Consider the following 12,042-nt stretch of genomic DNA (forward strand, 5'->3'; position numbering starts at 1 on the left):
GTGTTTTTTATGATATAATGCATAATCATGTAAATTCAAAATACTTTTTTGCGGTGATTGTTGAAACTAATTGCCGAAACGTGTTTCAAACAACTCGTGGCAGAATTTGCGTTTTTGCAACAACGGGGGGCTGCACATTGCAATATGATAAAAGGATAAAACCGGTGGAATTAAAACGTAGAAGAAGAGTTCATTCGAAGCGGAACGCAGTCTTTAGTTCCGCCCACCTCGGAAGGGAAGTTTTAAGAAGTAACACAGTCGGGACGCATGTTGCAGAGACTTCCGATTCTTTGCTCCAGCTCGCATTTATTTCCAGTTTTATGTGCTTACTGGTGAAGAGCAGCGGTACTCATGGAGCTGCTGGGAGGAGAGTTTGGAGACATGACTCCTCAGGAGCTGGCGGCTCCTGTCAACACCGTGGCGGTGAGTTTGAGGACAGTGGGAGAGATGGGTTTCCACCACGAGCAGCAGGAGTGTGTGATGTTACTGGCAGAAAGAAGTCAAATTAGTTCACATCTGAACACGGTGTCAATCAAATATACATGATGAAGTTGAAGAAAATACTTTTCTAATATTTCTGGTTTATTTGACAGGAAAAGTGGAAATTGCTACCAGCCTTCCTGAAGGTAAATCACCACAACAACTGTATTAATACGACTTGGAAGCAATGACTATCTGCAGCCGTTTTAAATATTTTAATATTTAATTATTTAATTTATCTTCATATTTACACAGGCTATTATCTACATAAAAGTTTGAATCTTTTTTCTTTAATTACATTTCATATAATGTTTGATATTTGTCCATTACATGAATGTAAATTAAGTGTCCAGTTTGTGATGTACTACACGTTTTTTCTTGAGCTTTTTTTCTTGAAAAACACGCACCCTGTTCTCTATCCCATTACTTAATGACCTTAGATCTATTCAGTTTAAATGTTAGTACATTATAAAAGTCTCAAATTAGTCAAATCAGTCATTTTGTGTTTTTCTTCTCCTCTTACAGTTAAATTAATTGACTATGTTATACTTTATTATTGATAATGGACCAGATTTATTTTTCTGCTCGTCTCCATCATCCCATTTGTTCTGCAGGTGAAAGGTTTGGTGAAGCAACACATCGACTCATTCAACTACTTCATCAATGTTGAGGTAAAATTAAACACAAAATGTTTATGTGTGTATTTATTTTATTGACAGCTGTGTTTATCCCACTCTGAGCTTAATTTGACTGTATTGCTTTTCCAGATTAAGAAAATCATGAAAGCGAATGAGAAAATAACCAGCGATGCTGATCCAATGTGGTACCTGAAGTAAGCCGGGTCCATCCACACGATTCCTGATTCAACCGCTGCGACTTTTAGCTGCAGATCTGATTTTTAAACTAAATAATTTCTGCTCAGGTACCTGAACATCTATGTTGGGATGCCTGATGTCGAGGAGAGCTTCAACGTAACCAGACCGGTTTCTCCTCATGAGGTTAGCACAATATTTAAATGACTAGTTTGTTGACAAATTCTTTAGTAGGATAAAGATATATTTAAAACATTTTTCCTTTTTTTTTTTTTTTTTTTTTTTTTTTACAACATTTTTTTTTTTTTTTTTTTTTGTGGAGTTTTATCTTTAAAAAGTTGATATGTCATAATCTTGGTGTGCCTTAATTTGTGTGAAATACAAAAGGATTTTAGAAGCTGCCAATGACACTTGAAGAGTTGATTTATGGTAATAAACCACAAAATATGTTTAATTGATTGAGAGATACCGATCAGGCAGAACAATACAACCACCGACAGGTGAGATCAGTAACCCTGACTGTTTCCTCGTCATTGTCCCTGTTAGTGTTTGGGATAAATTAAGCAGCTGATGAGCGTTTTGTTGTAAAAGTGGATGTGATGGAAGCAGGAGAAAGCCAGAAGAAGCTGAGTGAGTTTGAGAGGAGTCGGATTGTAATAACTATTTCTCCAAAACAGCAGCTGTTGTGAGATTGTTACAAAAAGTGCTGAACAGTTTGAAGGAACTCTTGCTGGTAAACCGTATCCCATGTGTTTGGTCAGTGTCGCCTCAGAGACATGACCTACTCGGCGCCGATCACGGTGGACATCGAGTACACCCGCGGCAGCCAGAGGATCATCCGAAACGCTCTTCCGATTGGAAGGTGTGGGCTCTCTCTTTTCTGTCACGGATTCGGCATGTTGAAATGTTTTCACGGACGTGTTGGATTCTGCTCTCGTCAGGATGCCGATCATGCTGCGAAGCTCCAACTGCGTTCTCACGGGAAAGACGCCCATGGAGTTCTCCAAGCTCAACGAGTGTCCTTTGGATCCAGGTGCGGCGTCGGCGCGGCCGTGTGGTGGGAACCGAGCTGAACAGAACTGACCGTAGGTTTGCTCCCTTTGCCTCGCAGGAGGTTATTTCATCGTAAAAGGCCAGGAGAAAGTCATCTTGATCCAGGAGCAGCTGTCCAAGAATCGGATCATCGTGGAGCAGGACAGGAAGGGAGCAGTTGGAGCCTCAGTCACCAGGTTAAAATATACCTGTGCCATCTTGCTAAACAAAAACCTCAGATCAGTACTTGGATTCAAATAAAACTAAAACTGCGTCTGAATACAAAGTTGAATATCATTGAAAAGTGAATCTCATTACACACACAGTGATATATTTCAAGTGTTTATTTCTATAAATTTGGTTGATTATGCTTTAAAGGTATTTATTTTCAGAAAATATAATAAATAGAAAACAAATCCAATAAAACCTTCAGTGTGGTTGAAATAAAGTAAAGCTGCCAAACGGAGTTGGCCTCAATTTCTCACATTCAGTAATAAAAGAACTTTATTAGGTTTAGAGGGGATTACTTTTCACATGGGGTAAAGTTGGTTTGGGAAGCTTTATTTCTTCTAATAAATTAAGAAATCTTCACGGTGCCTTTTGTATTTACTCTTCTTTGACAAAAGATGTCAGCAACGTCTTTTCACATCTCTGCAGGTCTGGAGATATGAAAGGAAGAAGCTAAATGTAGAAGTTGTATCATTCCTTGTCCTGAGGTTTTGGTTTTTTTTTTTTTTTTTTTTTTTTTTTCATTTATGCAAAGCTAAATTCCTCATTCGTAATCCCACTTTAATGTATTGGGTAATAAAATGAAAACATTGTTATAATTCGGTGTATATGTGATAGGAATTTTACATTTAAGGTTGCTTAAGAGTTTGAGATTTGGACAGCGTAGGCGTATTTGAAATTTCTGTATTTTTGAACGTCTGATTAATTTAACTTTGAGAGCATGATTCATAAAAGCGCCGCCAATGCTGTAAAGCCTGATTTTTTTATTTTTATTTTATTTTATTTTTTTATTCCAGCTCCACTCATGAGAAGAAAAGCAGAACCAACATGATCGTGAAGCAAGGCCGCTTCTACCTGAGACACAACACGCTGTCTGAAGACGCTCCCATCGCCATAATATTCAAGGTAAAAATCAGGGTTTTAATGACACCGCTTGTCCAGTAGAGGGTGCTACAATAAAGCCTAATCATTTCTTGAACAATCTGTGGTTGTCACTTCAAGTTATCTTTCAAGCATGTTGTTTTCATGCTTCAAACGAGCCTTTGGCGTCATTAGTCTGTAGCTAAACAGCCTCCAGGCTTTGTGTTGACTGTGAAAATGTCAATGGACAGCTGGTGTCGTGATCTCCAGCCGCCTTCGGGAAAAACCTCCTCAAACATGTCACCTTGTGACACGTTCCACACTCTTGCCGAATCGCTCGTTTATCCTGTGCGACTCTTTCCTCCAGCTCTCCGTCTCGTGTCCGCCGTGGGTTCAGGCAGACCGGTTCCCACAGCCTCACATTTCCATAAGCAAATGTCACACAAACTCCTGACTCCCCAGTTTCACCTCTCAAAGCTTTCCTTCTGGCTCCTTGTTTCAGATGTTATTCAAATTAACAAGGTCTTTCTCTTCTGAGGAAACGTAAAACTCTACATTTTTAAATCCTTCATCAGCACATACCGTTCTCCCCTCTTGCTTTCCTGCCTGCTTTGCACGCGCTCCCTGCAGGGCATGGGCGTAGAGAGCGACCAGGAGATCGTTCAGATGATCGGCACGGAGGAGCACGTCATGGCCAGCTTCGCTCCGAGCCTGGAGGAGTGTCAGAAAGCTCAGATCTTCACACAGACTCAGGTGATTCCTCTACGGTCCCCTGCAAATGCATTCACGCCCACATTCGTGCAGCAGCCATTTTACTTTTTTTTTTACAGTATAATGTTGCATAGTTGTATCTCAATCAAGTGTATTTGTGGAGCAAATTTAAGTGACAAGGTGCTTCACATAATAAAAATACAAAATTACAGAGTCTTAAAGAAAACATCATACAGTCAACAACAGAGCAAACATTGCATTTTTGATGAAAGTGGCGAAATGTTTTTCACAACTTGAGGAACATTGTTGTTAAGTCGATAAAACATCCATTTTGACTCCTGAGTTCCTCTCATTAGCCTGATCTGAAGATCCAAATATTTTCCCTCTGAAACACAAACACCTGCTGTCTGCTAAAAGAAGATATTCAGTTTTTCATTTGATGAAAGCTTTTTCCCTCCCCCCCTCACCCAGTTAAGTAACACTTTTCAGATCCTTTCAGAAGCCCCACGTGTTTTTCTTTAACAGCTAGAGATGAATGCAATCGGCCAATTTGTTTTTCATAAAGATTATGTTGTTAGCGGTTCCTCAGATGCATTGATGAGGGCATGTTTGGATCCTAGCAACCCCTTCGCCTCAGCCCTCATGCTTCTGTGCCTGCCAGCCTCTGTCACGTCTTTTCAGGGCATTCATTGGCTCTTTGTATTGTGCACAATGAGACCTAAATCTATATAATTAAAGGCAGATAAGGCTGAAGGAACAGCGTTATCAGATTATAGGTAATCTGCCTAAACTAAATGTGACTGTAATCTGTTTTTTTTTTGTTTGTTTTTGTTTTGAGAGATCAGATTCTGGAAAATGGGCAGCAGATTTTATCACATCGTGTTTGATTTCTCTAATTAGACAATGAATTTTGTTTTAATAAGTCACTTATTATATACTGAGTTGAGAAGCATTGGATTTACTGACCTCTGGCCTTCATTAACCTCCTGAGAGTAACTCAGGTGAGTAAATCTGTGAATTATTTGATTTATTTGTCTCCACTAGGAGTAGATAAATGTATTTTATAATTCTCAATTATCTTTTCTAGAAAATATATTCAGATTTGCATACAGATAATTTATCTGCTAATGAGGCCTGTAGAGCTAAAGTGAGCAGATCCGCCACGTTCCAGAGTTCAAGATTTAAGACCAAACTTTGCAGACTTCACTTTGACTTAGAGCATTTGTTGCATGTCTCCCTTCATCTTTTCCACTTTTTAATGTTTAATAAAGAAAAAAGTAATAATAAAACCAATTAAAAACATCATTTTGGATCAAACCAGGGCTGCTCACCTTTGGAAAAAATGCATAACTCAAATGCTAAAAAAGAAAAAAAACTTTCTTTTGGTTTTACACAGAGAGCTTTAATCCAGGCTTATTTTACACTCATTCAAGTGTAATATAAACTTTTTCTTTTATTTATTTTTTACAGATGTGACAGTAATCAAAATCAGTATATATATATATATATATCACATTTATGTGTTTCAGATCATTTATCAAGTTTTATTCTTTTGAAATAATTTTTTTTAAAGAAAAATCTGCCCCAGTTGACTCCTGATTAACTGTGACTAGCCACACTTGACTCGCCACGTCCAGGCCTGATTACTGCCATTTTTTTTTAATGTGTGCAAAAGGACGATTAAGACTAATATCATTAGCAGTGAGCTAAAAGGCTCATTTAGTAAAATTTGTAAAGGACGGAAAAAAGACAGTGTTTTATCTCCAAACTGAAAATCGAGATTTTCACCTAATAAAATACCACCCTAATCCAAATACTTTCAATTTCAGTCAAAATAATCCATTACAATCAGATTTTAGTTACCGGTGTTTTAGGAGAGGAGGTGCAGCCGGTTGCACTGAGTCATTCATTTTGCAGTCGTCCCTCATGTAGAGCAGACATGTGGTGGCGGTGGGGAGAAACTACCACCTTTTATCAGGAATAACCTTCAACACAATCTGGGTCAGTATGAGCAGCCGTCTGCTGGGACCAGCAAGGGGTCCTGAAGAACAAGGTGGCAGCTATGGCTTCAGAAAAGAGGAATAAGTTTTTGATTCTTTATAAAAAATTAAAAAAAAGAGTCCTCATATGATAGCCGACAGCTCCTCTTTCTCCTCTTTGTGCTTCAGGCTCTGAGGTTTCTTGGGAATAAAGTCCGGCGGCAACGGATGTGGGGAGGCCCCAAGAAGACCAAGATGGAGGAGGCCAGAGAGCTGCTCGCCTCTCTCATCCTCACTCATGTTCCTGTATGTAAACGGCACCAAAATGTCAGGTTATTCGTGTTGTTTTGACCAAGTTAACCTTTGTGCGTCTCGTTTTCAGGTGAAAGAGTTTAACTTTCGGGCTAAATGCATTTACCTGGCTGTGATGGTCCGGAGGGTGATCCTGGCTCAAGGCGACAACAAAGTGGACGACAGAGATTATTACGGGAACAAGCGTCTGGAGTTGGCTGGACAGGTGAGACCTCGCTGTGAAACCTGTTCTGCAGGTGGTTTCATTACGCTTCATTAAAGCCTCCGTTTGGGTCGCCAGGTTTTATGCTCGGAGACAAAACCTTCAGCTCCGGAAGGTTCTCCAGCTCCGTTTGGACAACAGCGACTCCCTGTTGACCCTGTTGTTTACGTGCTTCTTAAATGAAAGGCGTTTGTTCCTTTCGATTTCCGGGAAAACAAAACGCTCTTATTAGTAATTGATTTGCGTCTGTGCTTCGGTGTGAATGGATCACAGGGCCGCGCCGGCTCTGATCTTTCACCTGCATCTTTGTTCCCGCCACCTTCCTTTTAATAAGCCTTTCATTACGTTTCCTCAGCTCTGTTTTTCTCCCCGTTTTGTTTTCGCACCTCCCTCCCCTTTTGTTTCTGCCTGGCTTTGTCAGGAGGGAGATATGCAGTGGCACCGAAATCCCAACGCTGTGGAAGCATGGGGATTTTTCAGCACCGCGACAATAGAACCGCTGCCTTGACTGGAGCGATTGAGCTAATCCGCGGCCTGGGCTCTGATAATGTAATTACTGCTGTCTTTAGGCCTTTAATTTCACCCCCCTCTCCCAACCTGCTCTGTGTAAGGAGCAGAGATGGGAGGAGGAGGCAGGGCCCTCTTTCAAAAGGAGGCTTACACATCAACGACGCCTGCAATCTCCTCGCTCTCCAATTATGGTTCCCTGACATTCAACTAATTGGCCCGGCTGCGCAATGGAAGCTTAATTTCTTTATTAATTTCAAGCAGCCTGTTTGTTTTGATATATGCTAATGCAAAGGATGTGGTTGGGGGGGCTGGGGGGTCGTGGCGAGACGCTGCCTCCGCCTGGCGGAGGAAGGATGAGGACCTGGGACGGAGGCCAGGTCGGGGTCATTTCTCAGCCGGCACACCTGGTTATTAAATCTGACGGGAACCTCGATGCTGATGTGATAGAATGACTCTGCTTGTCTGAAGTGATTGTTTTTTACTGCTGATAGCGATTTTTGCAAACGGTTCCAAGAGCGTAACGCCAAATAAGACGACTCCCCCCTTCCTCTTCCTCCAGCTGCTGTCTCTGCTGTTTGAGGATCTGTTTAAAAAGTTTAACGCCGAACTGAAGAAGATCGCAGACCAGATCATCCCCAAGCAGCGAGCCGCCCAGTTCGACGTGGTCAAACACATGAGGCAGGATCAGATCACCAACGGCATGGTCAACGCCATCTCCACAGTGAGTTTGGACAAAAAACGGAGGGGATGGGCAAAAGTGTTTCATTCTCTGAGATCTTTCTTCACATTTTCAAAGAACAGCAACATTTCCTATGAGTTAGACGATGCTGAAAATCCTGTTTGTTTTTGTTTCATAGTTGCTCTGTGTGAGAAGAGTGACTGTCTTTTTAAGTCCTTACTGCTACTGAACACGGTTAACTTCACATATTATTCACTCAGTAACAGCATCCACACTGAAGAGTGCAACCTGGCGGCACCTCGTACTGTGTTCCCTCTTATTGGAAAATAATCAATTTTGCTCTTTTCAGAGCTAAAAATCGACTTATTCTGCTCATCAGCTGATTTCTCCGAGTCGTGGTCGTTTCTCGTCATCAGGGGAACTGGTCTCTGAAGAGGTTCAAGATGGACCGTCAGGGCGTCACCCAGGTTCTGTCCCGTCTCTCCTACATTTCGGCTCTGGGGATGATGACCAGGATCTCCTCCCAGTTCGAGAAGACCAGGAAGGTCAGCGGGCCTCGTTCCCTGCAGCCGTCCCAGTGGGGAATGCTGTGTCCGTCCGACACTCCTGAGGGAGAGGTGAGAAAAAAAAAATCCATCTGAAAACAACCCAGACATACCTTAACCTCTGACCCCTTTCTCGTCGGAGTGCATATAATGCTAATCACCGTTTGTTAGCACGGCTAGTTTGTAGCCCAGGATGTCTCTGGGTGTTCTAGCATAAAACATGTTGCTGCAGGCATAACTTTCCCCGTGATCCTGCAAGAATAAGTGGGCATCTACAATGAATTTCAGTCTTCAGATGTCTAAAGGTGGTAGAGGCGTAGTCTAAACCACTTCCTGCTCTCCCTGTAATCGTAAACAAACACGTAAACGGTGGTGTTATCAGGTAGACTTGTAAAGATGAGCTCAGGCACACATTTTAGGTTGTTCTCTGGGTGATCATTTTGGAAATTTTCATTTCTCTCCGTCTTGCTTTGACCTGTGGCTCGGCAGGCCTGCGGTCTGGTGAAGAACCTGGCTCTGATGACGCACATCACCACAGACATGGAGGACGGGCCCATCATCAAACTGGCCTTCAACCTCGGCGTGGAGGACGTCAACTTGCTGTGCGGAGAGGAGCTCTCCTACCCGAGCGTCTTCCTCGTTTTCCTCAACGGTAAAACTTCTGCTGAGAAACTTGCAGGACCAGTGAGCAGGTTCTGAATAAACTCCAGCTGCTGCTGCCGCTGCTCCTTTAGATCCTTTGAAAGAAGCTCTAATCCAGCTGGTTTTAAATGCATTGCCTTTAAAATGAATTAAGTGAATTCCTTCCTGTTTAGTCAGAGGATGTAATTTTGTATTTTGCAGGGACCCTGATAAGTCTTTAATTTCACGGCAGCAGTAGGTGTTATTCTTGTGTCAAAACTTGGCCCTTTAATTACTGTATTTGTTTGTCTCCGCTCTGATAACTTATATTAGCTGCCGTACTGTTTAATTAGTTAGTAGCAGCAGGTGTCAAAGCCCTTCGGATTGTGTTTCCTCACAGAGGCAGAGCACAGTCCCTCCTCTGTTCGCCACTCGTTTGTCTGTCAGAACTGATATGAAGCAACCGCAGCAGGCGACCAGAGCTCTGCTTCCTCGGAGTATGTGGCCATAAAGCTCCTACTTTTCCTCTACAGCTAAAGTTTTTGAGTGAAAGTCATCTCTTTTCTTTCTGCTTTGCTTTTAAGGAAAGCTGACTTCTTTTTTTTTTTTTGTTTGTTTTTTTTGTTTTCCTGTGGCGTTTTACCGCCCGGCAAAAACTGTCGAGTCGAGACATTAAAGCGCTTTGTTTTGTTGCAGGACAGTAAATTCATTTCGTTCAAGTTCATGCAATAAATGTAATTTGTTTACATACTAAATAATTGTTAGAAGCTGCTAATCTTGACCAAAATTGTTTTGGGTTTTTTTTCCATAATTGAGCAGCTCTGCTTCTGATAAGACAACCTGAACTTATTTTGTCAGATTACACAGCTATAAAACTAAACTTTCACCAGCTTCCAGAACATTCACTTGACTGAGACTGTTGCTGCTCAGACAATTACCTCAAATCAGTTGTAAAACCTGAAGACACAATGTTCTGTCTTCCGGTCAAACTGCATATTTATTTCATTTTGGATGATTTCTGCAAAACCAAAGAAAAGGAGCTGGGATTTAAGATTCATGAAGGTTGGGAAGATTCAGCAGGACACTTGGCTAAATACATCAGTTTATCCATAAAGTATCAGATCTGCCGTCCGTTCATCTTTCCGCGTTTCCTCCACAGGTAACATCCTGGGCGTCATCAGAGACCATCGGAAACTGGTCAACACCTTCAGACTGATGCGGAGGGCGGGTTTCATCAATGAATTCGTGTCCATCTCCACCAACATGACCGACCGCTGCGTCTACGTCTCGTCTGACGGAGGACGACTCTGCAGGTGCGGGCGCTGTTGAAAAATCAGAACTGTATATCTGTGAAGTTTGTTTTGTTGTCTTTTTTCCATAAAACAGTACATCAGGAGTGAATGTTGTGTTTATTCTCGCCGCAGGCCGTACATCATTGTGAAGAAGGGACAGCCGATGGTAAATAACAAACACATTGAGGATCTGTCTCAGGGCTACAGGTGAGTCAAAGATTAAGACCGCTGCACTGAACCCCTTTGAAAACCTGATGATTATTCCTCCAAATATCGATTTCTGAACTCTTCCCAAGTTAAAACATTACTATTGTTTCTAAATGAACATGAACTTGTCTTCTTTGCGTTATTTGAGGTTTGAAAGAACTGCATCTGTTTTGTTATTTTGACCATTTCTCATTTTCTGCTAATAAATACAAAATTTTTGTTTGTTTTTTCAGAAACATGTTGTCAGTAGTTCATACAATAAAAGAACAACGTTCATTTTACCAAAACATATACTTATAAAAAGTAAAACAAAAGAAACTGATCATTTTAAGTGGGCTCTTTTTCTCTTCCAGAGCTGTGCGTGGCAGCGACTTTAACAATGTATGCAGAGCTCATTTTGAATAAATGTAGTAGTTTGTTCTTCGGTTTCAGGGGAAGTTTAGTTGAAAGTTAGAATTTTTTTTTCTTGTTTATTTCTTCTTGTTCTATATATGAAAAAATAACATTTACAGTTTCAGCTTTGGTCAGGACTCTGTGAGAATGGCTCAAAACACTGCTGTCTGAAATGTTGTGTTTTTTTTTGTGTTTTTTTTTTGACTTTATTGATGTTTTTTTATTTTTTTACCAACAAGTAGAAATAATCAAAAACACAAATTGGTCTAAGCACTAGACTCTGTGATGTCCCATATCCAAGTCTATAGATGGGTATGGATTTGCAGTCTGGCATAATTTATTTATATATATTTTTATCTGTTATGGTAGTAGGGCTGCTTCTTTGACCTCTACATCTTCTTCAAGCCTTCATCTAGAAGTATTCAGTCATTTTGTTGTATTTTGCTTCTAATCTCCAGACTTTTTTCTCTGCAGTTTTGAACTTTTCAGTCCAGGTTCCTCTTCTCTTCTTTCTGGGAGTAAAAATGGGTCATTTTAATATTTATTTTTAAAGTTTTTCCAGTTCTGTATGAAGCCGTAACCTGACACATTAGTGGTTTATCTGATCTGATGAGTCCTGAAACCTTTTAACCCAGAACGTTTGAGGACTTTCTGCACGAAGGCCTTGTGGAGTACCTGGACGTGAACGAGGAGAACGACTGTCAGATCTCCCTTTACGAGCACATGATCAGCAAGTACGTGGAACACAACGGATAAAATGTTTAAAAAAAAGAAAAACAAAACAAAACTCCCATCCTGAGTTGCATCAGTCGCTGCTGCATGTGTTTATTTCCTCTCTCTAGAGAGACGACACACTTGGAGATCGAGCCCTTCACGTTGCTCGGAGTGTGTGCGGGCCTCATTCCCTACCCCCACCACAACCAGTCGCCCAGGAACACATACCAGTGCGCTATGGGCAAGCAGGCCATGGGTAAGAAGACGCCTCTGCTGACCTGGCTGCCTAGAAAAGTTCCTCATTTCATTTAAGCCTTTTTGCAGGTGTGGAGAAGTATGGAGAAAAAAACAAGAGCATAAAAAATCGTTTCCTACTCGTATAGATTTGTTTCCTTGTGTCATTCCTTTTTCCTTGTGTTCCTTCCTTCCTTCCTTCCTTCCTTCCTTCCTTCCTTCCTTCCTTC

At 41.3% G+C, this 12,042-nt stretch overlaps 1 protein-coding gene across 1 annotated transcript in view; it reads left to right on the forward strand.

Moving 5' to 3' along the window:
• The first annotated feature begins 217 nt into the window (after window positions 1-217).
• Window positions 218-12,042, forward strand: part of polr3b (polymerase (RNA) III (DNA directed) polypeptide B) — a 23,000-nt gene continuing 11,175 nt past the window's right edge. The window contains exons 1-19 of the mRNA XM_007545549.2: window positions 218-423; window positions 594-626; window positions 1,095-1,151; window positions 1,248-1,312; window positions 1,403-1,478; window positions 2,054-2,154; window positions 2,234-2,325; window positions 2,404-2,521; window positions 3,350-3,458; window positions 4,044-4,166; window positions 6,293-6,409; window positions 6,486-6,620; window positions 7,687-7,848; window positions 8,223-8,423; window positions 8,841-9,003; window positions 10,132-10,285; window positions 10,397-10,471; window positions 11,500-11,598; window positions 11,707-11,834. Coding sequence (XP_007545611.1) covers window positions 352-423; window positions 594-626; window positions 1,095-1,151; window positions 1,248-1,312; window positions 1,403-1,478; window positions 2,054-2,154; window positions 2,234-2,325; window positions 2,404-2,521; window positions 3,350-3,458; window positions 4,044-4,166; window positions 6,293-6,409; window positions 6,486-6,620; window positions 7,687-7,848; window positions 8,223-8,423; window positions 8,841-9,003; window positions 10,132-10,285; window positions 10,397-10,471; window positions 11,500-11,598; window positions 11,707-11,834 — 2,080 coding nt within the window. The 5' untranslated portion in view covers window positions 218-351. The remainder of the gene's footprint in view (window positions 424-593; window positions 627-1,094; window positions 1,152-1,247; window positions 1,313-1,402; window positions 1,479-2,053; window positions 2,155-2,233; window positions 2,326-2,403; window positions 2,522-3,349; window positions 3,459-4,043; window positions 4,167-6,292; window positions 6,410-6,485; window positions 6,621-7,686; window positions 7,849-8,222; window positions 8,424-8,840; window positions 9,004-10,131; window positions 10,286-10,396; window positions 10,472-11,499; window positions 11,599-11,706; window positions 11,835-12,042) is intronic.

The sequence above is a fragment of the Poecilia formosa genome, unplaced genomic scaffold, assembly GCF_000485575.1.
Source record: "Poecilia formosa unplaced genomic scaffold, Poecilia_formosa-5.1.2 Scaffold13, whole genome shotgun sequence".
Taxonomy (NCBI): Eukaryota; Metazoa; Chordata; class Actinopteri; order Cyprinodontiformes; family Poeciliidae; genus Poecilia; species Poecilia formosa.